Here is a 27,095-nt window from a genome sequence, read left to right as displayed (position 1 = left end):
CTTGAAAGGATTTGCTAGTGTGGACCAAGAGGAACTACTTCCTCAGCAGGGAATTGGGAAAGGTTTGTAGTCTTGAAATGAAAGTCGGATCCACTTCTCCAGAGAAATGGTGGTAGAACTAGCAATATCTTTTTCCCATTATTAAGCGATCCAATACCAGAGGGCATGCATTTAAGGTGAGAGGGGGTAGGTTCAGAACAGACGTGAGGGGTACGTTTTTCACTGAGGGGGTGTTGGATGCCTGGAATGCGTTGCCTGATAGGGTGGTGGAGGCAAATTCATTGGGGGCTTTTAAGAGGGGCTTGGATGGGCACGTGAATGAGAGGAAGATAGAGGGATATGGGCATTCTGTAGGTAGGAGGGATTAGCTATGTCAGCACAACATTGTGGGCCGAAGGGCCTGTTCTGTGCTGTACTGTTCTATGTTCTAGCTGTGAAATTGATGGTTGGAACTGCTAGGATAGTTGCTGTTGTGGTAATCAGTTTACCCAAAACGTTGACTGTTCACTTCACTCCATAGATGTTGCCTGACCTGCTGAATTCCTCCAGCACTTTGTGTGCGTTGCAAACAGCTTAAACAGACTTTTTTTTGACAAAGGCAGGTAGATGAAGTTGACATCCAGGTCAATAATGCTTGAGGAAGATACAAAAGCTTGAGAACAGGCTCAAGGACAGCTTCTATCCCGCTGTTATAAGACTCTTGAATGGACCTCCTATACAATAATGATAAACTCTTGAGCTCTCAATCTACCTCATCATGGCCCTTGCACTTTATTCGTCTCCCTGCACTGCACTTTCTCCGTAACTGTAACACTATATTCTGCATTCTGTTTATTTTTTCCATTTGTACTCCCTCGATGCACTTATGTATGGAATGATCTGTCTAGAAAGCTTTTCACTGTAAGAGACACTTTAGGAGACTCTTAGATCAGAGGTTTTCAAACTGGGTCCGCGGCGGGTTGCCAAGGGGGTCCGCGAGCAAGCCAAGAAAAAAATGGAAAAGCGAGCTGTTACAAAGACGTAGCTTACTTGCTTGCTCCAGTTTTCCACTATTCAGAAAATCGGCCATATCTATTCTATCTGTTATAGGTGACAATCTTAGAGACTTAGACTGTGTTCCCTTCTGGTAAGCTGCTGCTTAATATTTGATTTGTGTAGTCAGAGTAGTCAGTAGCGTTCACTACTCACTACTATTCTGTTGTGCACTGTAGTGTTAGCGAGACTGAGTGACGTTGTTGGTGTGCCTTAACAATATTGCTTACTTACCGTGTATTTACGCCACAGTGACATCACTGTTAAGCAAAAAGTGTGCAAGCGTGTAAATTTTAGATTAGTTTTGATAATTTTGTTTATCAATAATAGTAATTAAACTGTCCAGTGTGTATTGCTGAGTATGGAGAAATCTCTGAAGAGAAAAGCTGACCAGAAACCAGAAGATTCTGATGACGAAGGGGATAAGGGCGACCGAAAGAGAAAACAGTGCAAGTATGATCCAGAATACATTTCATATGGCTTCATCACAGTGGGGACAAATGTGGACCAACCTCTCTGTGTTGTGTGTTTGCAAACACTGTCCAATGATGCAATGAAACCAGCAAAGTTGAAGCGCCATTTAACAATGGTGCATCCAGATATTGCCAGTAAGCCGAAGGAATATTTTGTGCAGCAAAAGGAGCTGTACCTCAAGCAGAAAGGCAAGATAACAGCCTGCGGCACTGTAAGTGAGAAGGCTCTTCGCTCATCATATTTGGTAGCATTACGAATAGCATTACGCCTCACACAATTGGAGAAGAGCTTATACTGCCTGCAGCAGTAGATATGTGCAAAGTTGTACTGGGAAAAGAATCCAGTCAAAAACTGAAAGCCATTCCACTGTCTGATAACACAGTAAACAGAAGAATTGGCAATATGGCGGAAGATATACAGAGCCAACTGATAGCACGTCTTCAGCAAGTCAGCTTGATGAAAGTACTGATGTTTCCAGTGCTGCGCAGTTGTTGGTTTATGTTCAATTTTGCTGGGAAGGAGAGGTTTTGGAAGACTTTTTGTTTTGCAAAGCGCTCCCAGGGCGTACAACCGGTGAAGAACTCTTCTGTGTGCTTGACACTTTTTTTGTACAATCGGCATTGGCGTGGACACAGTGTATTTGTTCTTTTTCAATCTTTTTATTAATTTTCAAATTAATACAGATTGATATATAGCATCAATATTTATACATGTAATACAAAGAGATCAGGATAACAATCATAGCATAGATAATCATAAAGAACAACAAAATATTAAAAAAATCTGTAGATCCAACTATCTCTTAGTAAATGAATATAATATAAAAGAAAGGAAAGAAAAAGATTTATTATATAAATTTTAAAAAAACCAAATCAATAAAAAAAATTGTAAACAATATAAACTAAACTAAACAAAAAAAAATTTCAAAAAAAAAACAAACAACAAAAAAAAGAAAAAAAAGCTGGGCTAAAATTTCTCAGTAGAAACAGAGCAATATGTCGTCAACTCCGTTCCTCCAAGTTGGAAAGTTATTGAAAGGGTCGTTCTACATCATGTGAAAATACTGAATAAATGGACTTCAAATATCTTCAAATTTAAGCAAAGGATCGACAGTACCACTCCTAATTTTTTCCAAATTTAAACATGATATAGTTTGAGAGGACACAGTGTTTTGGAGTATGCACAGATGGTGCTGCCATAACGACAGGACGGAAGTTGGGTCTAGTTGCACGAGTGAAAGAAGTAGCTCCACATGTAGCAGCAACCCACTGCATGATTCACCATGAGGCTTTGGCTGCAAAGGATATGGATGAAAATCTTGCGGATGTGTTTTGCACGTGCATTAAAATCGTTAACTTTATCAAAGCCAGGCCGCTCAATCATCGTTTGTTTGAAAACATATGCCGTGAAATGGAAGCCGAGCATAAGCATTTGTTGCTACATACAAAAGTCAGATGGCTGTCACGAGGCCACGTTGTGCAGCGTGTATATGAATTGCGAGATGAACTGCTCATTTTTCTGAATGAGCATAACGGATCATTGGCACAGTTCTTGACAGATGAGATGTGGGTTGCCAGATTAGCTTATCTTGAAGATACTTTCAACATTTTGAACAGCTTAAGTCTATCATTGCAAGGACCTGGCACAAATGTTCTGAAAACACATGACAAAATCAATGCCTTCCAGAAAAAACTCCGTATCTGGAAGGAAAGATGCAAGCAAGGCATCTATGATATGTTTCTGTTGCTGGCTGACTTTCTGACAGTGAACGAGATAAGAGAGGCCATTGCGAGCACCGTTTTGAACCATATTCAACAGCTGTCACATTATTTCCATGAGTATTTCGGCGACAATGACACGAGCATGTTTGATTGGATTGGAAATCCGTTTGAATGCATGCTTACTGATTTAACTGGACGTGAACAAGAAGAATTGGCTGAATTGTCATCTGACAGGACTTTGCGCTTGCAGTTCAACAGAATGTCACTGTTGTCGTTCTGGATAGCATGTTCCCAGGAGTATCCACTGCTGTCTGGCAAAGCCGTCAATGTTCTTTTACCATTTGCAACCACTTACTTGTGCGAAATAGCATTTTCTTCAGTCACTGCCATGAAAACCAAATACAGATCAAGACTGAATATTGAGGATGACATAGGCGTATGTTTGTCGCACATACCACCACATTTGGACAAACTCTGCAGTGCAAAACAGGCACAACCTTCACATTGAACTGAACACTGAAAGACACCGCTGGTAATTATCGGTGATTGAAATAGTCACTATTTCAATAGGGCCTATGTGCAGTAATTTAAGTGTTGTATGCATGAATTATCAATTGTTTGATTTTGTGGGCTTTGGGGGTCCGCCATCTAACAAGGACATACTCTAGGGGGCCGCAGCATGAAAAAGGTTGAAGACCACTGTCTTAGATAGCCACGTGAATGATAGAAAAATGGAGGGCTATGTGGGAGGGAAGGGTTAGATAGATATTAGAGCAGGATAAAATGTTGGCACAACATCGTGGGCCAAAGGGCCTGTACTGTGCTGTAATGTTCTATGTATCTCAGTACATGTGACAATAATAAACCAATTACCGGTCGGTTTAAGGGGCTGAATAACCCAATGCTGGTCCTATTTCCATGATTCTTTATGCAAGCCCTTCATTCAGCACTATTGACCTCTTTGCTCTGAAATAAAAACAGAAAATGTTTGAAACACTGCTCACTCTCTCTTTCTATTTTTTTTCATCAGATCTGCACCCCAGATTTAGTAGTGTTCCTCGCATGCACCAATCACCAATTAAAGAAGAGGCTGGAAACGAGGGCAGCACAGCAAGGTCGCCCTGATGACAACCCGAAAGCCATTCAGAGGCGATTGACCACCTTCAAGCAAAACACCATTCCATTGGTCAAGTACTTTCAGGAAAGGGGTCTGATTGTTACAGTAAGTGAGACCATTTTTAATAGTTCTCTACCTTTTGTACAGAATAAGAAGTTTGAATTTCTGTGCCTAACCTAACATGATCTTGAGTTTTTGCATAAGTATACGGCCTCATTTTCTAGAGCACTCATGAAACTCCAGACACAGACTACAAAACTTTTATTCACTGAGCTTCTGGCCTTTCCTCTCTTCTAGCTTCTAAGCACCAATGATTCCCACCCTTCCCCTCATTGACTTGAATTTGTAACCCGTAGAATGTTAAAAGCCAAAAGTGGAAGTTCTTTCCTCCACAGTCTGTAGGCCTAAAACACAGCCTCGCACCTTGGCCTCGAAACTCAATCACATTGTTCAACACTTGCGTTTCTGTGAAAGTTTGAATCACAGAACCACATTGGGGGCTTCTAGCTTCACAGATCATTGATTCTGTGAGTTTCCTTCGTGGTTCTCTGACATGTTAACACACAGAGGTGCCTGGACAGTTGCAAAGGGGTCCAAAACTCATGTCTAGCTGATGATTCTATCATGTGTGGCCCATGTGAGAGAGCAGGGTCTTCACAGCATAGGTGAGGTCTCCACCAATTAGCTCTTTAATTGGCCACCACCATTCATTCCTAGATATGGCAGGACTGATGAGGTTTCATCTGATCCACTGGTATGAGGTTGTTTAGCTCTGTCTACGGCCAGGCTGATTTGATAGTCCTGCATGCAGTTTCACCAGTGGTGCCTCAGGGTACACCTGGTGCCATTCGCGATGCCCTCAGCCACCCTCGTCAAACTAGAGCTGATCCCGCAGCTTGGTGGTAACGATGGAGCGAGGGATATGCTGCATCACTTGGCAGAGATCAACACTGCTGCTTCTGATAACCTATGGAGGCCCAGTTTTGAGTTGCCAGATTGGTTCTAAATCTATCCCATTTGGACTATTGGGGTAATGCCTCATAACACAATGGAGGGCATCCTCATGTATGGTTTTTAAGTAACCAGAAAGAGTGTGTGTTGGTTACACCCCATCAATATTGTCATGGATGGGATGCATCTGCACAAGGTTAATTGGTGAGGATCCGGTCAAGTAAATTTGTCCCTCATGTTGGTGTCTTATTGCATGCTGCAGATTATTTTGGCACTGGTGTCCTTGGAAACAGTGGCAATGCTACCAAGATACATTGAGGTATCCCAACAGGAGTACATTCTGGGCCATTGCTACTTCCAGTGCTTCTTCCAAGTGCTGGCAAAATCAAAGTCAAGTTTATCGTCATCTGCACAAGTACATGTGTGCACAGGCACAATGAAAAACTTACTTGCAGCAGCATCACAGGCACTTGGCATTAGGGACACAACATTCACAAGAAAAAGATAAATAAAGCATAAATTATACACAGTTTTTACAAGAAAGAACAAAAAATTGTTCTAATTGTCATGCATTGTAGTGCAAAGTGGTCATAGTGTTGCTGTACTGAGGTAGTGAATAGGGTTGTGTAGGTTGGTTCAAGAACCGAATGGTTGAAGGGAAGTAGCTGTTCCTGAACCTGGTGGTGTGGGACTTCAGGCTTCTGTACCTCCTGCCTGATGGTAGCTGTGAGAAGATGGCATGGCCCGGATGGTGGGGATCTTTGTTGATAGATGTTGCCTTCTTGAGGCAGCGCCTCCTGTAGATACTTTCAATGGTGGGGAGGGATGTGCCCGTGATGTATCAGGCTGAGTCCACTACTCTCTACAGCTTCTTATGTTCTTGCGCATTTGCATTGCCGTACCAGACCGTGATCCAACCAGTCCGGATACATTCAACAGTACATCTGTAGAAGTTTGTTAGAGTGTTCAGAGACAAGCCGAACCTCCTTACCTTCTAAGAAAGCAAAGACTAGTGTGCCTTCCTTGTAATCGCATCTATGCGCTGGGCCCACGACAGGTCGTCCGATATGTTGACATGGAGGAGCACTGACTCATCAGCCGAGGGATGACAACAGATGGTAATCAGGAGGAGGTTTCCTTGCCCATCTTGATCTGATGCCACAAGACTTCATGGGGTCTGAAATCATTGTTGGGAGTACCAAGGGCTGCTTCCTCCCATCTGCATACTGTTGTCCTGCTGGTGGGACACAGTGGTACAGCACAGTGACATAGTTACTAGAGCTGCTGCCTCATGCTTCCGTGACCCAAGTTCAATCCCAACCTCGGATGCTGTCTGTGTGGAGTTCACATGTTCTCCCTGTGACCATGTGGGTTTCCCCTGGATGTTCTGGTTTCCTCCCACATCCCAAAGACATGCAGTTTAGTTGGTTAATTGACTGCTGTAAATTGTCCCCAGTGTGTATGTGCGTGGTAGAATCACAGGTTGATGGAACGGTAGGGTGAATAAAATGGGATTAGTGTAAATGGCTGGTTGATCATTAGCATGGACTCAGTGGGCTGAAGGGTCTTTTTCTGTGCTGTATGACTCTACGATGACTCTATAACATATTGAAGGATTGTTATGACTCTATGACTTTATGACTCTATAACATGTTCAAGGATTGTGCTGAAGGAGTCTGGCATAACGTCTGTAAGGTGTGATTCTGTAAGTATAACTACATCTGGCTAGTACTTGGCTTAAGTCATGGAGCAGGTCATAAACACACAGTTGAAGGGAGAGACATGGTGACAAACCATGAATTGCCCTGATATGGGAAAAAGGAGCAGGGAAGGGAACTGGGAAGGGAAAAGTAATATGAAGAAGATATTCAGAGCTCTTGCCAGAATTAGACACGTGGATTAGAGAAAGCAATAAGTTCCAATGATGGGCCCTTTAAGTAACTTTGCAATATTCTGCGGACTTTGGTGGCTCCTAGTAATAAAGTTTTGTTGAAGGTCATTAAATATTCATTTAGTAATCAGTAGGAGAGAGTAATTAAACTAGAAAGAAGTCATCAAGAACGAGACAGCTGACCTTTTGAGAGAGACAGCACTATCTGATGCCAATCCCTGACTAATGAGACTTTAAGGGAATAGGAAACAAAGATTGTGGGTTACAATGGGGAAGTTAAATAAATGCCTCGACATTCATCATTGTTGGTGTTACCAGAAAAAGGTGTCTTGTATGAATTCATTAAACCCTTGCAGCATCTGATCAAGGCAGTCAGGACGATGCTAGTTTTGCCGTGCATTCGGATGGATGCTGAAGGTTTATTCAAAGGTCATCAGAATCCTGACTGACTTGCCCCCCTCAATCAGTGAAGCAAAACCGACCTTGTTTCCTGTTTAGAATAGAACAGAGTGTCACATGGTGCAGCTGAGAGAGCGGCTGCCACACAGTACCAGAGAACCTGGGTTCAATCCTGACCCCGGGCACTGTCTGTGCACCTGTTCTCGTTATGACCGTGTGCGTTTCCCCCGGGTGCTCCGGTTTCCTCCCACATCCGAAAGGTGGGTCGGTTAATTAGCCACTGTAAATTGTGTAGGTGGGTGGTGGAATCTGGGGGAAGTTGATGGGAATGTGGGGAAAATAGCAGCAGAAAATAGTGGGGAATGGAATTGTCCTGTGATGGCCTAGACTCAATGGGCCGAATGGAAGAGAATGAAAGAGAGGATTAGTGTAAATGGATGATGGATGGTTGATGGTTGGCATGGACTCAATGGGCCAAAGAACCTCCTTCCATTCTGTATCTCTCTCTGACTCTGTGATTAAATCTGGCAAATACAGTCACCTTAATGTTGGGTAAATGTTAGACACGATATCTGGAACAGAATGATTTGGCATTTGGAAACGTATGGGTTAACTGATGAAAGACAACATGGATTTGTTGAAGGGATCTTGTGTTTGATGAGCTTGACTGAGCTCTTTGATAAAGAAGCTGAGAGATTTAATGAGGGCAATCCAGCCCTAATGTTGTATTCGGACTTTCAAGACACGTTTGGTAAAGAACTATGTGACAGAATTTGTTAACAAAATTAAAGTCTGTAAGATTAAAGGGACAATGTTAAACTGGATACAAAACTGGCTGATGGAAGATAAATGATAGCAGTTAACGTTTTCAGACTTGACTAGGTGCACACTGTAGTGTTTCACCAAGGATGGGTTTGGGGTCACTGATGTCTGATATAGATCAGTCATCTGGAGTTGGTTCCAGAAGACATCATTTCAGAATATGCAGGTGTATGAAGTTCAGCTCATGATGGTGAATAGGTCTGCAATAGACTGCAGAAAGTCATAGATGAACTGGTGAACTGGACAGTCATGTGAGATTTAATGCAGAGATATATTTTCATTAGAAGAAGAGGACCAACCATAAACTAAACAGGACACACAAGAGACTGCAGACGCTGGAATTTGGAGCAACACACAATCTGCTGGAGGAACTCAGCTGGTCAAGCAGCATCTGTGGGGGAAAGGAATTATCGACATGTCGGGTCAAAACCCTGCATCAGGACTGAATGACTGACTAAATTAAACAGCACAATTTTACAGGCTGCCCCCTGGTTACGACCTGGACACCCATACATATGATCGCGCTCCCTTAATATTAAATTCAAAAGTCCAATGTATGCACATACGTTTGTTCCTACGAACAACAGAACTAGTTTCCTCTCTTTCTCCACTGTATGTAATTGTTCTTTCTTATCAGTCTTATGTGCTTTTGATGCCATTCAATACAATACTGTGGAGGGATGGTTACCAGAGCAGGTGTACTTTCCAACTTGCAGATAAAATCAACTTATGGACATAGGTAAAAACTGAACCCATTCGTAACCCGGAGATGGCCTGTATTAAAGTGGATTTTTTAGGACTATTTCTATTTTTGGGACCATGCAATTAGTGTGCCAATTGATTGCCACACTTCCCACACTGCAGTAGTATCTAACTTCAAAAGTACTTTGAAAGTGCATCAGAAATGACCTGCTGAGTGTGTTCCAGCATTTTCTGCCTTTTCTTTCAGATTTCCAGCATCTGCAGTATTTTGCTTTCCAGTCAGTGGCCTTTTATCTCTTTGATTTCCGTGAAGAAATGCATCCCATCCTGAAATGCACACCTTTGAAGGTGGTAAGGCAAGCTGAGAAGGGTGTTAGGAAGCTTAAGATCCTTGGCTTTATAAACACAGGCACGCAGCACAAAGGCGAGAAATTTAAGCTGAACCTTTACAAATCCTGGGCGCAGAATGAATTGATTGGAATGATCGCTGGACTGAGGGAATCCAGTTACATGGTGAGACTTGAGAATCTGAGGTTGTTGTCAGAGAAAGCTGAGGAGGTTTGAAAGTCATGAACGGTTTTTATAGAGTAAGGAAAAAAGCTATTCCTAGTGTGGATGTATCAGCATCAGATTTATTGTCACTGACTTATATGATGTGAAATTTGTTGTTTTGCAGCAGCAGTACAGTGCAAAGACATAAAATTACTATAAATTGAAAAATAACTAAATAGTGCAAAAAAAGGGAATAATGAGGTAGTGTTCATGGGTTCATGGACCGTTCAGAAATCTGATGGTGGAGGGGAAGAAGCTGTTCCTAAATCGCTGAGTGTGGGTCTTCAGGCTCCTGTACCTCCTCCCCGTCAGTAACAAAATTTAAAGTCTTCAATAGAAGCAGAGGCAAATTGAGACAAATTATTTTCAGAGACACAGGAGACTCTGCGGATGCTGGAATCTGGAGCAACACACAAGGTGCTGGAGGAACTCAGCGGGTCGGGCAGCATCTGTGGAGGGAAATGGACAGTTGACGTTTCAAGTTGAGACCCTTCATCTGGACTGGAAGGTAGATGGGAGGGAGCCAGTATAAAAAGTTGGAGGGAATTTTTCTTTAGGGAGCTTGCTGTTGTGTATGGGATCACTCAGTTTGAAAGGTGCCGGAAGCCAGTTTGTAAACAGGAATCAATTCCAGGGCTATGGTTGGGAATGAGTGGTGCACTGGTAATAATGGAGATCCAGCACTCTCTTGCTCTATCACCTTTTCTCCCCACATTCCATCCCACCTACACTTGGGGCAGTGTACAGTGGTCCATTAACCCACCAAACTACATGTCTTTGGGATGTAGGAGGAAACCGGAGCACCCGGAGGAAACCCACAAGGAGAACGTGCAGACTCCACACAGACAGCACCCAAGGTTGGGATCGAACCTGGGTCTCTGAAGCTGAGGCAGCGACTCTGCCGGTTGCGCCACTGTGTCACCATGGCTGGTGGCAGGTCAATGGCACAATGAAGGGGGTGGGTGGGGGAAAAGGCAGGGCACTGGAAAACTCTCATACACCACAGAACAACACAAGCAGGAAAGGAGTGTCTAATAGTGTGGGCAGGAGGTGGGGGCAGAGAGAGCGTCAGGACATCAGAGGGGATTTAATCAAGATCTCGGGGCTCTGGAAGATGAGGCAAGTGCAAGTGTCGGCTACTGATGGGGAAGGCATCAGGTTTACGATCAGGTGTGAGGGTCCAGGGTAGGTGAGGGGTAGGATTGGGAGACTGAGGGAGAGCTGCCATGAGGGATGAATATGTAACTCTAAAGAGGTTTACCAAAAATGGGTTCCCATGTCATGGCTCTGGGCCTGTACTCGATGGAGTTCAGAAGGATGAGGGGGGATCTCATTGAAAGCCACCGGATACAGGAAGGCCTGGATAGAGTGGACGTGGAGTGGATGTTTCCATTAGTAGGAGAGTCCAGGATGCGAGGGCACAGCCTCAGAATAAAGGGACATCCCTTTAGAGGATGAGGGAGAGGCAGAGGAATTTCTTCAATCAGAAGGTGGTGAATCTGTGGAATTTGTTGCCACTGGGAGTTGTGGAGGCCAAGTCATTGGGAGCATTTAAGGCAGAGGTTCTTGATCGGTAAGGGGGTTAAGGGTTATGGGGAGAAGGTGGGAGAGTAGGGTTGACAAGAAAATCAACCATGATTGAATGGCGGAGCAGACTCGATGGTCCGAATGGCCTAATTCTGCTCCTATATCTTATGGTCTTATGGAGTAATACAGCATGGAAACAGGCCCTTCTGCCCAACTTGTCTATCCCAACCATGGCACCCACCAAGCTAGTCCCATTTGCCCACATTTGGCCCATATCCCTCTATACCTCTCCTATCCACGTACTTACCGTTGTTATTGTACCTGCCTCAACTACTTCCTCTGGTAGCTCGTTCCACATACGCACCACACTCTGCGTGAAGAAGTTGCCCCTCAGGTCCCTTTTAAATCTTTCCCCTCTCACCTTAAACCGATGCCCTCACCTAAACCTGAAAGCTATTTAGTTCCCCTTTCCCGGGAAAACGACTGCATTCAAAGGACTGTGTGTGTTCATAGTCTTACAGGTCTGCCTATAAAGGCAAGTATCCCATATGACTTACTGATGACTATATCTACCCTTCAGGGGTTTGTGGACATACACTCCAAGATGCCTCTGTGACTCTGCACTCTATCAAACCCTACCATTTATAATGATTTCCCTTGACTTGCTGGCAATACCTCACCTTTCTCCAGACTGATATCCATTCACCACTTCTGTGCCCACCACCCAATCCAGTCATACTTTCTGGTAGATTGCAGCTTTCTTCTTCCCTAACAACCAAACCACCAATTTTGGTGTCATTGGCTAATTGGTGGCCCCTGTATTCACATCCAAATCACTTAGATAAGCCAGTAATAGGTGGGTCCCAGTACAGAGTATGTGGAACCCACAGTCCATCTTGTTGCTCAACTCCCCATCGACCATTACCCTTTACATTCTGCCACTGAGCCAACTCTTACTCCCACTTGCCACTTTCCCTTGGATGTCATGAAGTTTTGCTTTCTTGATCAATCTGCCATAAAGACTCTGTTAAAAGCCATGCTCAATTCCATGTAAACTACCTCAAATACTCTAACCCACAGACACTTTGTTACCTCCTGTCTGACACAACCTTCCCTTAAAAACATCCACACTGACAGACTTCGATTAGCCTGTGCGTCTCTACATTGCTGATTTACGTCACTCCTTAGAACTTTTTCCAACTCTCTGGCCAGTACCAACATCAATCTATCAAACCGATCTTTCTCCTTTTTCGAACACTGGTTCCACATCAGTAACGTTCAGTTCTCCAGCACCACACCTAGAGCCAAAGAACACTGGACAACTATAGCCTTGTGGTATTTCTACCCTCGTCACTTTCATCAGCCCGGGATACATTGTATCTGGGCCTGGTGATTTATCCACCTTTCAAGATGCTAAACCTCTGAATATATTCTCTCTGTCTGTCTCATTTCCACTATTTCTCATTCTTACCCCTTAGTGTCAATGCCTTTATCAACTCCTCTTCCAAGAAAACAAATGCAAAGTATTCAGTAAGACCTTTACGTGCCTTCCACCTCCACACTCAAGCTGCTGTTTTGATCTCTAATAGGTCCTACTCTTTGTAATCCTCTTTTTCTTCACACAAAATATCTTAGGGTTTTCCTTGACTTTATCTACCAATATTTTGTTTTCACTCCCTTTCCCTTCCTAACCGTTTTTAATTTCAGCCCTACACCTTTTATCCCGTCAATCTCTCGGCTGTGATGAGTTCTTGGTATCAGAAGCAAGCTTCCCCTTTTTGCTCTATCCCTGCTCTGTGTGTTCCTCAACATCCATGGAGAAGGAGAGGATGGAGCAGGGTTAGAATTGGGAGGAGTTCTTTCATTTCCTTTAATGAACACACATGTGCTTTAAACCTCTCCTATCAGCCCTTGAACGCCTCCCTTTGCTCTGACATTAACTTACCTTCAAGCAGTTCAGTCAGCTTTTGCTCAATTGTAGCTCAAATCATAGTAGGTCTGGAATATTTCTGCAGAGTATCTAAGGGAAGAGAAGGGTTAACTGCTTTGACGTGGGACTGGAGTTACATATAGGTCATAAAGACAGAAAATGTAAGCACTCAGCAGGTCAGGCAGCATCTGTGAAGAGAGAAACAGAGTTAATCTTTCAGGACCTGAAGGGAAGCTCTGTTTCTCTCTCCACAGACCCAATGAGTGCTGCCTGACCCAATGAGTGTTCCCAGCATTTTCTGATTTAATTTTGATTCACAGCATCTGCATTTTTAAAATTTTCATTCATATACAGGCCCTACTAGGTTATACCAGCACTTTTCCTTCCCAGAAGCACATCAATGAACCACTTAGGTTTAAGCAACAATCTAGGCCCTGATTACTTCTACAGTTTCTTTTTTTAAAATCTCAGTTCAAATTGCCATGGGTACAGGAGTTGGGATGTCAAGTTATAACTGTACAAGTCGTTGGTGAGATCACACTTGGAGTACTATGTGCAGATATGATTGCCTGCTTTAGGAAGGATGTTATTAAGCTGGAAAGGCCGTAGAAACGATTCACGGGGATGTTACCAGGACTGGAGGCCTTGAGTTATAGGGAGAAGCAACACAAAAAATTCTGCAGGTGCTGGAATCTGGAGCAATACACACAAAGTGCTGGAGGAACTCGGCAGGTCAGGCAGCATCCATGGAGGGAAATAAACAGTCGATGTTTTGGGCCAAGACCCTTCACCAGGATTGGAAAGGAAGAGGGCAGAAGCCAGAATAAGAAGGTGGGGGGAGGCAGAGGAGCACACGCAGGCAGGGGATAGGTGAAGGTGATAGGTGAGTCCAGGTGAGAGGGGGAAGGTAGGTGGGTGGGGGAGGGGGGAGAAGTAAGAAGCTGAGAGGTGAGAGGTAGAAGAGGCAAAGGGCTGAAGAAGGAGGAATCCGGTAGGAGAGGGCCGTGGACCATGGAATCGATGGGGGAGGGGAGGAGAGGAGATGGACAGGTCATCAGGGTGGGGGAAGGGAGCCACAGGAATAAGGGAAGACAAAGGAGTGGGGTGCGGCGGGGGGGAGAAAAAGATGGGGTGGGGTTACCAGAAGTCAGAGAAATCGATGCTGAGGCCTTGGGGTTGGAGATGCTCAATGGGCTGGGACTTTTTTCCCTGGAGCATAGGAGACTGAGGGGTGACTTTATAGAGGTTATAAAGTCATGAGGGGTCTAGATAAGGTGGATGATCACAGTCTTTTTCCCAGGGTAGGGGAGTCTAAAACCAGAGGGCATTGGTTTAAGGTGAGAGGGGAAAAATTTAAAAAGGACCCGAGGAACAGCTTTTTCCTGAGGCATGGTGGGTATATAGAACCAGCTACCAGAGGAAGCCGTAGGGGCGGCTACAACCACAATGTTTAACAGACATTTGGACAGGTATATAGATAGGAAAGGTTTAGAGGGATATGGGTGAAACTCAGGCAAATGGGACTAGCTCAGATAGACATCTTGGTTGGCATGGACGAGTTGGAACAAAGGGCCTGTTTCTGTGCTGTGTAACTACAAATCAATGATTCCATGGTGCTATCTGAAGTCATTTTCCCTGTGACATAACCCTTATACACAGGCACTACACACAAACTGCTGGAGGAACTCAGCAGGTCAGGTAGCATCCGTGGAGGGAAATAAACAGTCAACGGTTCGGGCCGAGACCCTTCATCAGGACTGGAATGGAAGAGGGCAGAGGCCAGAATAAGAATATCACCCCTCACCCCTCAGCTTCTTACATCTCCCCCCCCCACCCACTACCTTCCCTCTCTCACCTGGACTCACCTATCACCTGAACTCACCTCTCCCCTGCCTACGTGTGCTCCTCCCCCTCCCCCTCCCCCTACCTTCTTATTCTGTCTTCTGCCCTCTTCCTTTCCAGTCCTGATGAAGGGTCTCAGCCCGAAACGTCGACTGTTTATTTCCCTCCATGGATGCTGCCTGACCTGCTGAGTTCCTCCAGCACTTTTTGTGTATTGCTCCAGATTCCAGCATCCACAGAATTTCTTGTGTCTCCCTTACACAAAGGCAATGTGCTGGAGCTAAACCAAGAGACCTTTGCTATTGTTTAACTGTAATTTGTAACAATAGAAAAGTTAGTTGGGAAGGATTAATCCCTGATTTATCAATGATTAATGCTGAACAATAGTTGTTTTGTCTCCCAGAACTGATTCTTAATGAGCCATGAAATCCATTCTCATTTTATTGCACTTAAAATAGCATAAAATATCCTGTTGGTGGTTCCAGTTAGTTTCCCATTGATAAGAGATGTATTGTTCAGCTGACCTCATTACTAATCACCAGAACACCAAGCCTGCCCACTCAATTGTGCCAGCATCTCCCAACATCCGGTCTACAACTGATCCTTGGAGGCCTGTGGGAGATCCAGGGGTCCCGGAACACTTGAAGCTGCCTGCTCTGCATTGAGACACAAGAGACTACAGATGCTGGAAATCTGGAGCAACACACAAAGCACTGGAGGAACTCAACGGGTCAGGCAGCATCTATGGAGGGAAATGGACAGTCAACATCTTGGGTTGTTGAGATAGACCCAGTCAGTATTGTTGGGCAGGCCATGTTGTTTGCAAGGTTTTTTGACCTGAAACTTTGACAGTTCCTTTCCCACCACAAATGCTGCTCGACCTGCTGAGTTTCTCCAGCTCTAGTTTCCAGCATCTGCAGTTTCTTGTGCCTCTGTGTTGCTTGATGCCAGACTCCTGAAATAGACTCTCTATTCTGAGCTCTGTCATGGAAAGAGGTTACCATTGGACACAGGAAAAGATGTTCTCAAAGCCTCTTCGGAAAAGGTGCAACATCCTCATTGACTCCTGGGGGTATGTGGCCCAGGACCACTCGAAGTGGAGATGGAGCATTCTGGGTGACACCAAGTGCTTCGAGTCCATGTCCGGGACCACACAGAGACCCAGTGTAAACAACAGAAGGACTGCACCACCTCCCAGACTATCAACCCACCTGCCCTGCCAAACACTCCTGGCTACACCCTTGTCAGAGTCTCCATGTCCTACATTGGCTTCATAACCACCTCCAAACCCACAGAAGTGGACAGGATGCAAGTCATCCTCAATCCTGAGGGCTGGCCTGAGAAGAAGAAGACTCCAATTAGAAAATAGAACATTACGGCACAGGAACAGGCCCTTCGGCCCACAATGTTGTGCCAAACCAATTACATTAGTAATAAAGTGTCCAACTAAACTAATCCCTTCTGCCTACCCTTCTGTCCATATCCTACCATTTCGCTCACATTCATGTGCCTGTCTAAGAGCTTCTTGATTGCCCCATCGTATCTGCCTCCACCACCACCCCTGGCAGTGCATTCCAGGCACCCACCACTCTCTGTGTCAAAAAAACTTGCCCCACACATCTTCTTTGAAATTACCCCCATCACCTTAAATGCATGCCCTCTGGTATTAGACATTTCAACCCTGGGGAGAAGATACTGGCTGTCTATCTGTGCCTCTCATCATTTTACGTGTCTATCAGATCTCCCCTCAGCCTCCAGCACTCCAGAGAGAACAACCCAAGTTTGTCCAATCTCTCCTCATATCACGTGTCCTCTAATCCAGGCAGCATCCTGGTAAACCTCTTCTGCACCTCTCCAAAGCCTCCACATCCTTCCTATAATGGGGCGACCAGAACTGAATGCAATACTCCAGATGTGGCCTAACTAAAGCTTTATAAAGCTGAAACATATCTTCCTGACCCTTGAACTCAGTGCCTCAACTAATGAAGGCAAGCATGCTGTACGCCTTCTTTACTGCCCTATCAACCTGTGTAGCCACTTTCGGGGAGCTATGAACTTGGACCCCAAGATCCCTCTGCTCATCAGCACTGTTAAGGGTCCTGCCATTAACAGTGTACTGTCTCTTTACATTTGATCTGCCAAGGTGCAACACTTCACATTTGACTGGGTTAAACTCCATCTGCCATTTCTCTGCCCACATCTGCAACTGATCTACATCCCGCTGTATCCGTCGCCAGTCTTCTACACTATCCACAACATCACCAACCTTCGTATTGTCTGCAAATTTATTAACCCACCCATGTATATTTTCATCCAGGTCATTTATACACATCACAAACAGCAGATCCCTGAGGAACACCACTAGTCACAGACCTCCAGACCTCACAGACCTCAACCACTATCCTCTGTCTTCTACAGGCAAGCCAGTTCTGAATCAAAACAGCCAATTCACCATGAATCCCGTGCATCTTAATCTTCTGGATGAGCCTCCCATGAGGGACCTTGTCAAACGCCTTACTAAAATATGCTCAGAGCCCATGGGCTGTGAAGGTGAAAGGAGGACACGTGTGGATACAGATTCAGACAGGTCTTTGATACCTTAAATGGCCAACTGGTCATAAGACCATAAAATATAAGAGCAGAATTAGGCCATTCAGCCCATTGAGTCTGCTCCACTATTCAATCATGGCTGATTTTTTTTAACTTCATTCTCCTGCCTTCTCCTCATAACCCTTAACACCCTTACCAATCAAGAACCTATCAACCTCTGTCTTAAATACACCCTCTGTAGCAATAAATTCCACAGATTCACCACCCCCTCTGGCTGAAGAGATTTCTCCTCATCTCAGTTTTAAAGGGACGTCCCTTTATTCTGAGGCTGTGTCCTCGGATCCTGGACTCTCCTACTAATGGAAACATCCTCTCCACATCCACTCTATCCAGGCCTTTCAGTATCCAGTAGGTTTCAATGAGATCCACCCTCATCCCTCTGAACTCCGCTGAGTACAGGCCCAGAGACATCAAATGCTCCTCACATGTTAAGCCTTTCATTCCCGGGATCATTCTAGTGAACCTCCTAAGGACCCTCTCTGGGGCCAGCACATCTTTTCTTAGATATGGGCCCCAAAATTGCTCACAGTACTCCAAATGTGGTCTGACCAACACCTTATAAAGCCTCAGCTGTACATCCTTGCTTTAAATTCTAGTCCTCTCAAAATAAATGCTAACATCGCATTTGCCTTCCTTACTACTGACTCAACCAGCAAGTTAACCTTAAGGAAATCCTGCACTAGGACTCCCAAGTCACTTTGCACCTCCAATTTCTGAATTCTCTCCCCATTTAGAAAATAGTCTACACCTTTATTCTTCCTGTCGAAGTGCATAACCTTGCACTTCCCTATGCTGTATTCCATCTGCCTCTTCTTTGCCCACTGCCCTAACCTGTCAAGTCCTTCTGCAGACTCCCTGCCTCCGCAACACTACCTGTCCCTCCACCATCTGCAGACTTGGCCACAATGCCATCAGTTCCTTCATCCAGGTCATGAACGTATAAAATAAAAAGTTGTGGTCCTCGGTGTTTCAGGGAATTGGTGATACTGACAACAATAAGAACATTGCGTCCAAAGGAACTTTGGACAGTTACAGCTACTTTCTCTGTAGCTGTGACACTTTACTCTGCATTCTGTATTGTTTTACCCTGTACTACCTCAATGCACTGTGTAATGAATTGATCTGTACGAACAGTACGCAAGACAAGTTTTTCACTGTACCTCAGTACAACTGACAATATTAAACCAATTCCATTTCCAATTTTACTAGCCAAGGAACTAGATGGATAATAGAACATAGAACAATTACAGCACAATTCAGGCCCTTTGGCCCACAAAGCTGTGCCGAACATGTCCCTACCCTAGAAATTACTAGGCTTACCCATAGCCCTCTATTTTACTCAGCTCCATATACTGATCTAACAGTCTCTTGAAAGACCCTATCGTATCCGCCTCCACCACCGTTTCCAGCAGCCCATTCCACACACTCACCACTCTCTGAGTAAAGAACTTACCCCTGACATCTCCTCTATATCTACTGCCCAGCACCTTAAACCTATGTCCTCTTGTGGCCACCAATCCAGCCCTGGGGAAAAGCCTCTGACTATCTACCCTATCAATACCTCTCATCATCTTATACACCTCTATCAGGTCCCCCCTCATCCTCCGTCTCTCCAAGGAGAAAAGGCCGAGTTCCCTCAACCTGCTTTCATAAGGCATGCTCTGCATCCCAGGCAGCATCCTTGTAAATCTCCTCTGCACCCTCTCTATGGCTTCTACATCTTTCCTGTAGCAAGGTGACCAGAACTGAGCACAGTACTCCAAGTGGGGTCTGACCAGGGACCTATATAGCTGCAACAATACCTCCCGGCTCCTAAATTCAATTCCCCGATTGATGAAGGACAATACACCATATGCCTTCTTAACCACAGAGTCAACCTGCGCCGCCAGCTAAAACACATGCTCAGCTAAAACACATGGACGGAGTTGAGAACAGTCATGAAATCGAGTAGACTCATTGAGACCAAATGGCCCATTCCTGTCCCTGAGCTCATGTTATCGTTGTACAAATACTTCAGACACTTTTGTGAGTTTCCTCAGGGAGTGAATCCATTTATAGCTTGCAGTATCTGATCCAATGTCAGTATAGCATTAGCAAGGACTTATCCCACCCCTCTACACAGCTCAATAACAGATGCTACTCCTATTAGTTGGGGTATTGAGTTCGAGAGCTGCGAGGTAATGTTGCAGCTCTGTAGAACTCTGGTTAGACCACACGTGGAGTATTGTGTTCAGTTCTGGTCGCCTCATTACAGGAAGGATGTGAAAGCTTTAGATAGGGTGCAGAGGAGATTTACCAGGATGTTGCCTGGATTGGAGAGCATGTCTTATGAGGTTAGGTTGAGTGAGCTAGGGCTTTTCTCTTTGGAGAGGAGGAGGATGAGGGGTGACTGATGAAGGGTCTTGACCTGAGACGTCGACTGTCCATTTCCCTCCACGGATGTTGCCTGACCCGCTGAATTCCTCCAGCATCTGGTGCGTTGCTCCAGATTCCAGCATCTGCAGTCGCTAGATAGGGAGAAACTGTTTTCAGTGGCAAAAGGATATGGTTAAGTGATTCTTTTTCTCCAGCTTCTGATAATTTACGTCCTGCACAGACTGACCTTCTGTTTTGCAGCAGTGTTTTACCAGCTCCCTTCAGCCAGCACCCTCACCCCACCCTTCAATATCTCCTGTTCTCCACCCTAGCATAGACCTTCGCCTTCTCTTCACTTCTCCCCATTTCGCTGCCTCTTAAAACTTGTATTATCTCTCCCCCCACTCTGATGAAAGGTCACCTGCCTGTTGCATTAATTCCGTTTCTCTCTGCACAGATGCCACCCACCCTGCTGAATGTTTCCAGCATTTTCCCTCGCATTTCAGACTCTCTGCCTCCGTAGATTTTTGTTAACTTTAGGATCACATTTGTTTATTTGCAAAAGAATAACAGGGAGGAGATGATGAGAAATTATTATAGGGACTTAATATGATCCTGAATGCACTTGAATGGAGATGGATTCAATAGTGGCTTTCAAGTGGGAAGTGGATAGATATTTAACAAGAATAGGGGAGTGGGACATTATGTGACAGCATAGGCATGATGGTTCAAATGGCCTCCTTCTGTGTTGTGTCATTCTATGAGTTGGGAGTGTGTAATGGGAGAGTATATCGGGAGCTTTTTTCTGTGTAGAACCCTCGCTGTTCCTGCCTTGGCAGTGCTTCACAGAATCACAGCATGGTTACAGCATGGAAGGAGGCTGTTCAGCCCATCGAGTCCCACGATGGCTCTATGAAAGAGCAATACAGCTAATTCAACTCCCCCCACCTTTGCCCCGTAGCACTGTAGATCTTTCACTTACCTCCGAATGCAACAGTTGAATGTGCCCCCAAGTGCTACTCCTGACAGTGCAATCCATATTCTAAACACCTGCGATGTGAAAACATCCCCGAGGCCAGTTATGGATAAACAAGATAGAGAAAGTTTTATTCCATCCCTAACCCATGCTGTGCCTGACCTAGAAATATTTGGGAATACTTGGGACTCGATGGGAGAGGGATCTTTACTCAGTACATGATCTGCCCAGTCCCTGAATTAGTAAGGCCACTACTGGGAATACTGCAAACAATTTTGGAACGTCCATTATGACATAGAAAATGAGACCAAGGAGACAAATAACATAGATTCACTCAAATGTAACTGTAGAGGATGTGGAGACCATGAGAATGTTGAAAACCATCCCTCTAATCATTGAGGTGAGCAGGTTAATGGAAGTATTCAAAGTTACTGGAAGGAATTGGGAAGGAGCTTTGGTCTATTTCTATATGTTGGTGATTCGGACATTTACTGCACATTAATGCATCTGGAAAAAGATTAGAAGGAACTGTTTGATGTGGTTGGTAATTATAATTCTGTGCTGAGCCTGTCACAGGATCAAGGAAATGAGACCACACTTAGAAAAAGAAAACACCAGAGGGTATGGATAAAGACCAGGGAAACAGGATGGAGAGTGGAGAGTGGAGAGCTCCAGTGGGGATCACACACCAACAGAGACATAATGAGGCAAATGGCCCCCTTCCTTGCTAATATTTCGATGATTTGATGTGTGTTATTCAGGATTGTGTCAGTGAATTAAGCTTATGTTAACAGGACACTGCTCACCAACCTGATATTAATTTATCCATTAAGCTGGATAACTCCTACACACAAGAGCAAGACTGTGACTACAACATCATTACTACAATTAGTCTCCCCTTGTCTGGAATCCTTCAGAGATGGATGCAGGTGCAGCGCAGTCACTCCTGGCTGATTCATTTAAACATCTGCACTTGGTTCAATAGTGCTGAGTGCTGTTTATGTTTCTATGGGATGGGGATGTAAGACCATAAGATATAGGAGCAGAATTAGGCCATTTGGTATTGGTGTTGGTTTACTATTGTCACTTGTACCGAGGTACAGTGAAAAACTTGCCTTGCATACCATTCATACAGGTCAATTCATTACACAGTGCAGTTACACTGAGTCAGTACAGAGTGCATTGATGTAGTACAGGTAAAAACAATAACAGTACAGAGTAAAGTGTCACAGCTACAGAGACAGTGCAGTGCAGGTAGACAATAAGGTGCATTTGGTCCATCGAGTCCACTCCGCCATTCAATCATGGCTGATATTTTTTCAACCCCATTCTCCTGCCTTCTCCCTATAACCCTTAACCCCCTTACCAATCAAGAACCTATCAACCTCCATCTTAAATACACCCAATGACTTGGCCTCCACAGCCTTCGGTGGCAATGAATTCCACAGATTCACCACCCTCTGACTGAAGAAATTCCTCCGCATCTCAGATTTAAAGGGACGTCCCTTTATTCTGAGGCTGTGCCCTCGGATCCCGGGCTCTCCTACTACTGGAAACATCCTCTCCACGTCCACTCTGTCCAGGCCTTTCAATGAGATACCCCCTCATCCTTCTGAACTCCATCATGTACAGACCCAGAGACATCAAACGCTCCTCACACGTAAAGCTTTTCATTCCCGGGATCATTCTTGTGAACCTCCTCTAGACCCTCTCCAGAGCCAGCACATCTTTAACAGCCAGATTGTATACCTGTGCTTCAAGGACTGCAACAGTTCAACAAGGCAAATATACTGGCATTTATTGTCCATCCCTTAACTGCTCCTGCACTTAAATAGCTGTTAAGTGTCATTGCAGTAGGTCTGCAGTTAAATATAGGACATCAGTGAACCAAATGGATTTTTTTATTCATTTGAGGGATGTGGACCGCGCAGGCTGAGCCAGCATTTGGTTGCCCATCCCTAGTTGTCCTTAAGAAAGTGGTGGTGAGCTGCCTTCTTGAACCACTACAGTCGTTAAGGTATAGGTATACGATCTGGCTGTTTCATGGTCACCATTGCTGTAACAATGCCACCCGGGATTGCTTTTCAAATCCCAGATGTGTTTAGTTACTTGAATTTAAATTCCCCAATTACCACAATGGAATTTTCCTCATATCACCAGATTAATGGTCTGAACCTCTGGATGCCAAGAAGTAACTTAATCGCTATGTTACTGTACCCACTGTCTAACTTTCCATCTTTTCTTATAGAGTCATTGAGTAATACAGCACGGACAACTTTTTCACACCGAGGGCGGTGGGTATGTGGAACGAACTGCCAGGGGAAATGGTAGAGGCGGGTACAATTACAATGCTTAAAAGACATTTGGACAGATTAATGGACAGAAAAGGCCTAGAGGGATATGGGCCAAATGCAGGCCAATGGGACTAGCTCAGAAAAACATCTTGGTCGGCATGGACGAGTTGGGCTGAAGGGCCTGATTCTGTGCTGTGTACTCAATGACTCTAACTTAACTCACAATATAAGATCACTGCTTATTTTAGACATGGAATTGAACTCTGAGCACAAGATAACTGATATCAGACATGGAAAGCTGCTGATAACATAACTTCCTTCCAATTTCTATCCAGCTAGATGCAGGCAGAGATGAAGAGGAGGTGTTCTATGATTTATCTGTAGCAGTGGATAACAAGCTGTTCCCTACCAAGGACCCAGTAGCAGGTAGGATTGAAGAGCTGGGAATCTATTAGTGTTCACCTTGGTTAATGGTGGGGGGAGGAGGAGGAGGAGGAGGAGGAAGGGGCAGCTGTTGAGAGACATACGGTGCTGTTTGACAATACTTAAGTGCGATAAGTTGACCCTGAGTCTAAAACAACACTTCCCACTACTCAGTTACAAGGTAAGACTTAACCATTCAGAAAAGGCTGCACAGTTTTCAATGGCTTACCTCTCAGGAATGTGGAGTCCTCCAGCTCTGAGAAGGGAGCTCTTGTTGGCTGAACTTTAAAGTTATGGAAGAGATAGACTCGTCCAGTGGCGCCTAGGTATCAGAGGGGGATCACAGATGGAAACCAGCAAGAACAGATGTAACAGTAAGGTGTTGACACATCAGCTGAAGCAGGGAATGGAAGTAATGGATGTGTCTCAGTGAGTGGACTATGAGGTAGGGTGGATGGGTGGATGTTGAGTGCTGTTTGGTTGGTGGAGCTGTGAGGTGTTGCTGGATGAGTGAACCTAAAATGGGCCTAATGACTTCCTGGTCTCTACTGACCTACTGATCTTCAGATGGTTCTCATGGGTTCCCTCTGCAGGGTCCCATTGCACAGGCTAAACACCATTATCTCTGGATGAGGCTACAATATAGTTAATGCATAATCAGCTTAACACATTTTGGACAATTATAGCATCTCAATTACTCTAGTGTCTCAACAACCCTATTATAACCATCAAGGAGAGCCCACTCAACTTCCATTGACACACTTCTAGGGGTTCAGAAGGAGAGCCCCAACCCCAGCCACATCCTCTCTGCAACTTTTTCCTCTTTCCCAGTTCTGATGAAGAGTCTTCCACCTGAAACCATAACTCTGTTTCTCTTTCCACAGATTCTGCCTGATCTGCTAAGCATTTCTGACATTTTTCATTTTAATTTCATAAACCTATTCTCATCCTCCGATTCTGTATGAGATCTCCCTGACCTTCTCTATAACAATGAGATAAGTCCAGTTTTTTTTCCAAGCACCATCTTATCTCTGGTGAAACATCTATTTCTATGATTTTTAACATCTCTATTGAATCTCATCTTAGTCTTTTCACCTTTGAACTGCCCATTTTCTCCATCTTTCCATGTGACCACCTCATCCTCATAAAGATCTAGTAAATCTTCTCTGCACACGCTCCATAACCTTGCCTTCCCAGAATTGGACTCTATATTCCAGCTGACACCAGGAGAATCCCTCTGTTCTTCTTCAGCTAGCACTGTGTCTCATTACGTCTACTCGAGAAGAAGGAATGTTTAGCCATTTATCCCCTTGAGCCTATTTTAGTGAGAACATGGATGACCTGTGATCTAACTACATGGTAACTTTCTCAACTTCCCTGAATTCCTCTGATTATCAATGATCTGACAAATTCCGTTTTAAAATTATTCATTGACTTTGCATCAATTGCCATTTGCAGAAAAGAGTTCCAAATTTCTGCCTGCGGAGGGCTGGTGACTTGAAGCACCAGGGTCTAACTTTCAAACTTGTCCTAAGCCCCCAGACCAGAGGAAATAGTTCCTCCTTATCTACCCCACCCCTTAATGGCTTGAACATTTCAGTCAAATCACCTCTTCAAGTTCCAGGGAAGACAACACACATTTCTATAACCTCTGCTTAGAACGTAGTGGAGCCTGAAGACCCACCCTCAACGTTTCAGGAACAGCTTCTTCCTCTCCGCCATCAGATTTCTGAACGGTCCATGAACCCATGAACACTACCTCGTTATTTCTCTTTTGCACTATATATTTTTGTAATTATAGTAATTTTTATGTCTTTATGCCTTGCACTGTACTGCTGCCGCAAAACAACACATTTCACGTCATAAACCTGATTCTGATTCTGACTACATTCCCAACAAGGTCAATATCTCCTTCCTAAAGCATTCCCAGCACGCCGGCTGCATCTAACCAAGGCTTGATAGCTGTAGTATAACTTCCATCCTCACATATTCCTATCCTTAGGATATAACAACACCATTCCTTGGTCTTTGATTTTTTTATAGCTGTCTATGACATTTTAATGATCTGTATACTTGAACCATATATTGGTTTATTATTGTCACGGGTACTGAGATACAGTGAAAAGCTTTGTTTTGCATGCCATCCAGACAGATCATGCCACATGTAATTACATCGAGGTAGAAAAAAGAAAACAGAATGCAGAATATAGTGTTACAGTCACAGATAAAGTGCAGTTCAGGTAGACAAATAAAGTGCAAGGGCCACGACAAGGTAGATTGGGAGATCAAGAGTTCAGCTTTTAGCGTATTGTATCTAGAACTCCACTGCTTGTAGATTTTTACCATTTAGCTCTGTCCTCTCTAGTCAGAAGTGGATGTCCTCACCTTAGGCTGCATTGAAATCCATTTGCCACAGATTTGCCCATTTTTTGTAATCTAACCACACTGCTTGCATTGTTGATGATTCTTGACATCACCTGAATCATTTATAAATATTTGTGACCCTCAACATAGATCTTTGTGTAATCACATCCTGCCCATTCTCTTGTCCCTCAGCTAATTTCCAACCACGTCAGTTTCATCAGCTTCAACACAAACTCACCATCTCCTTTGACATTCTTTTCAAGTCAGTTGTATTCTGGAAGTTCATTAAAATAACATTTGTCCCTGGAACTACTACTTTAATCAAAAGGAGGGCAGATGGTTAAGACCCCATCTGAGATGTCACCTCCAATAATTCCCGACACTTTTTGTGCCCAGTACCCAGAATGGGTCTTGAACCAACGTTTCTTGTTTAGAAGCAATAGCACTACCGAGCCCACGTGACCAGTTTGCGCTAAGGTCAATTGAGTTGGATCGCAGCGAGAAGCAGCTGTTCCTTTGGTTTTACATCTTCTCCTTATTTTCTTTCCTCTAATGTACCAGGCCCCAGTGAACTTGATCTCAGTTTATTGGTGGATTCCAGTGAATCTGTTGGTGATGAGTCAGAGTTTGAAGATCAGGTAATAACATTCAGTTATGTCTCTATTTCCTCCCCCATTTGTCCCCTCCCCCTGCTTCCCTATTTATTAATTATTACTGTATCTTATTCCTGGGAGGGAGCATAATAATGTTTGGAATTGGAATTGGTTTATTATTGTCACGTACAGTACACTGAGTTACAGTGAAAAACTTGTCTTGCATACCATTCACGCAGATCAATTCATTAAAACATTGCATTGAGGTAGAACAAGGTAAAGCAATACAGAATGCAGAATAAAGTGCAGTGCAGGTAGACAATAAGGTGCAAGGTCATAACAAGATAGATTGTGAGGTCAGGAATCCATCTTATCGTACTAGGAAACTTCAATAGTCTTATAACAGTGGGATAGAAGCTGTCCTTGAGCCAGGGGGTATGTGCTTTCAGGCTTTTATATCTTTCTCCCAATGGGAGAGGGGAGAAGATAGAATGTCTGGGGTGGGTGGGGTCTTTGATTA

The 27,095-nt window shown here is 44.3% G+C and overlaps 1 protein-coding gene across 1 annotated transcript in view; it reads left to right on the top strand.

The window, feature by feature from the left end:
• Nucleotides 1-27,095, top strand: part of ak5 (adenylate kinase 5) — a 76,974-nt gene that overhangs the window by 23,328 nt on the left and 26,551 nt on the right. The window contains exons 6-8 of the mRNA XM_052010695.1: nucleotides 4,258-4,449; nucleotides 23,531-23,621; nucleotides 26,544-26,620. Of these exons, the coding sequence (XP_051866655.1) occupies nucleotides 4,258-4,449; nucleotides 23,531-23,621; nucleotides 26,544-26,620 (360 nt within the window). The remainder of the gene's footprint in view (nucleotides 1-4,257; nucleotides 4,450-23,530; nucleotides 23,622-26,543; nucleotides 26,621-27,095) is intronic.

The sequence above is a fragment of the Pristis pectinata genome, chromosome 3, assembly GCF_009764475.1.
Source record: "Pristis pectinata isolate sPriPec2 chromosome 3, sPriPec2.1.pri, whole genome shotgun sequence".
NCBI classification, from domain to species: domain Eukaryota; kingdom Metazoa; phylum Chordata; class Chondrichthyes; order Rhinopristiformes; family Pristidae; genus Pristis; species Pristis pectinata.
Note: the sequence above shows the minus strand (reverse complement) of the source record. Positions and strands in the feature narration are given on the sequence as shown.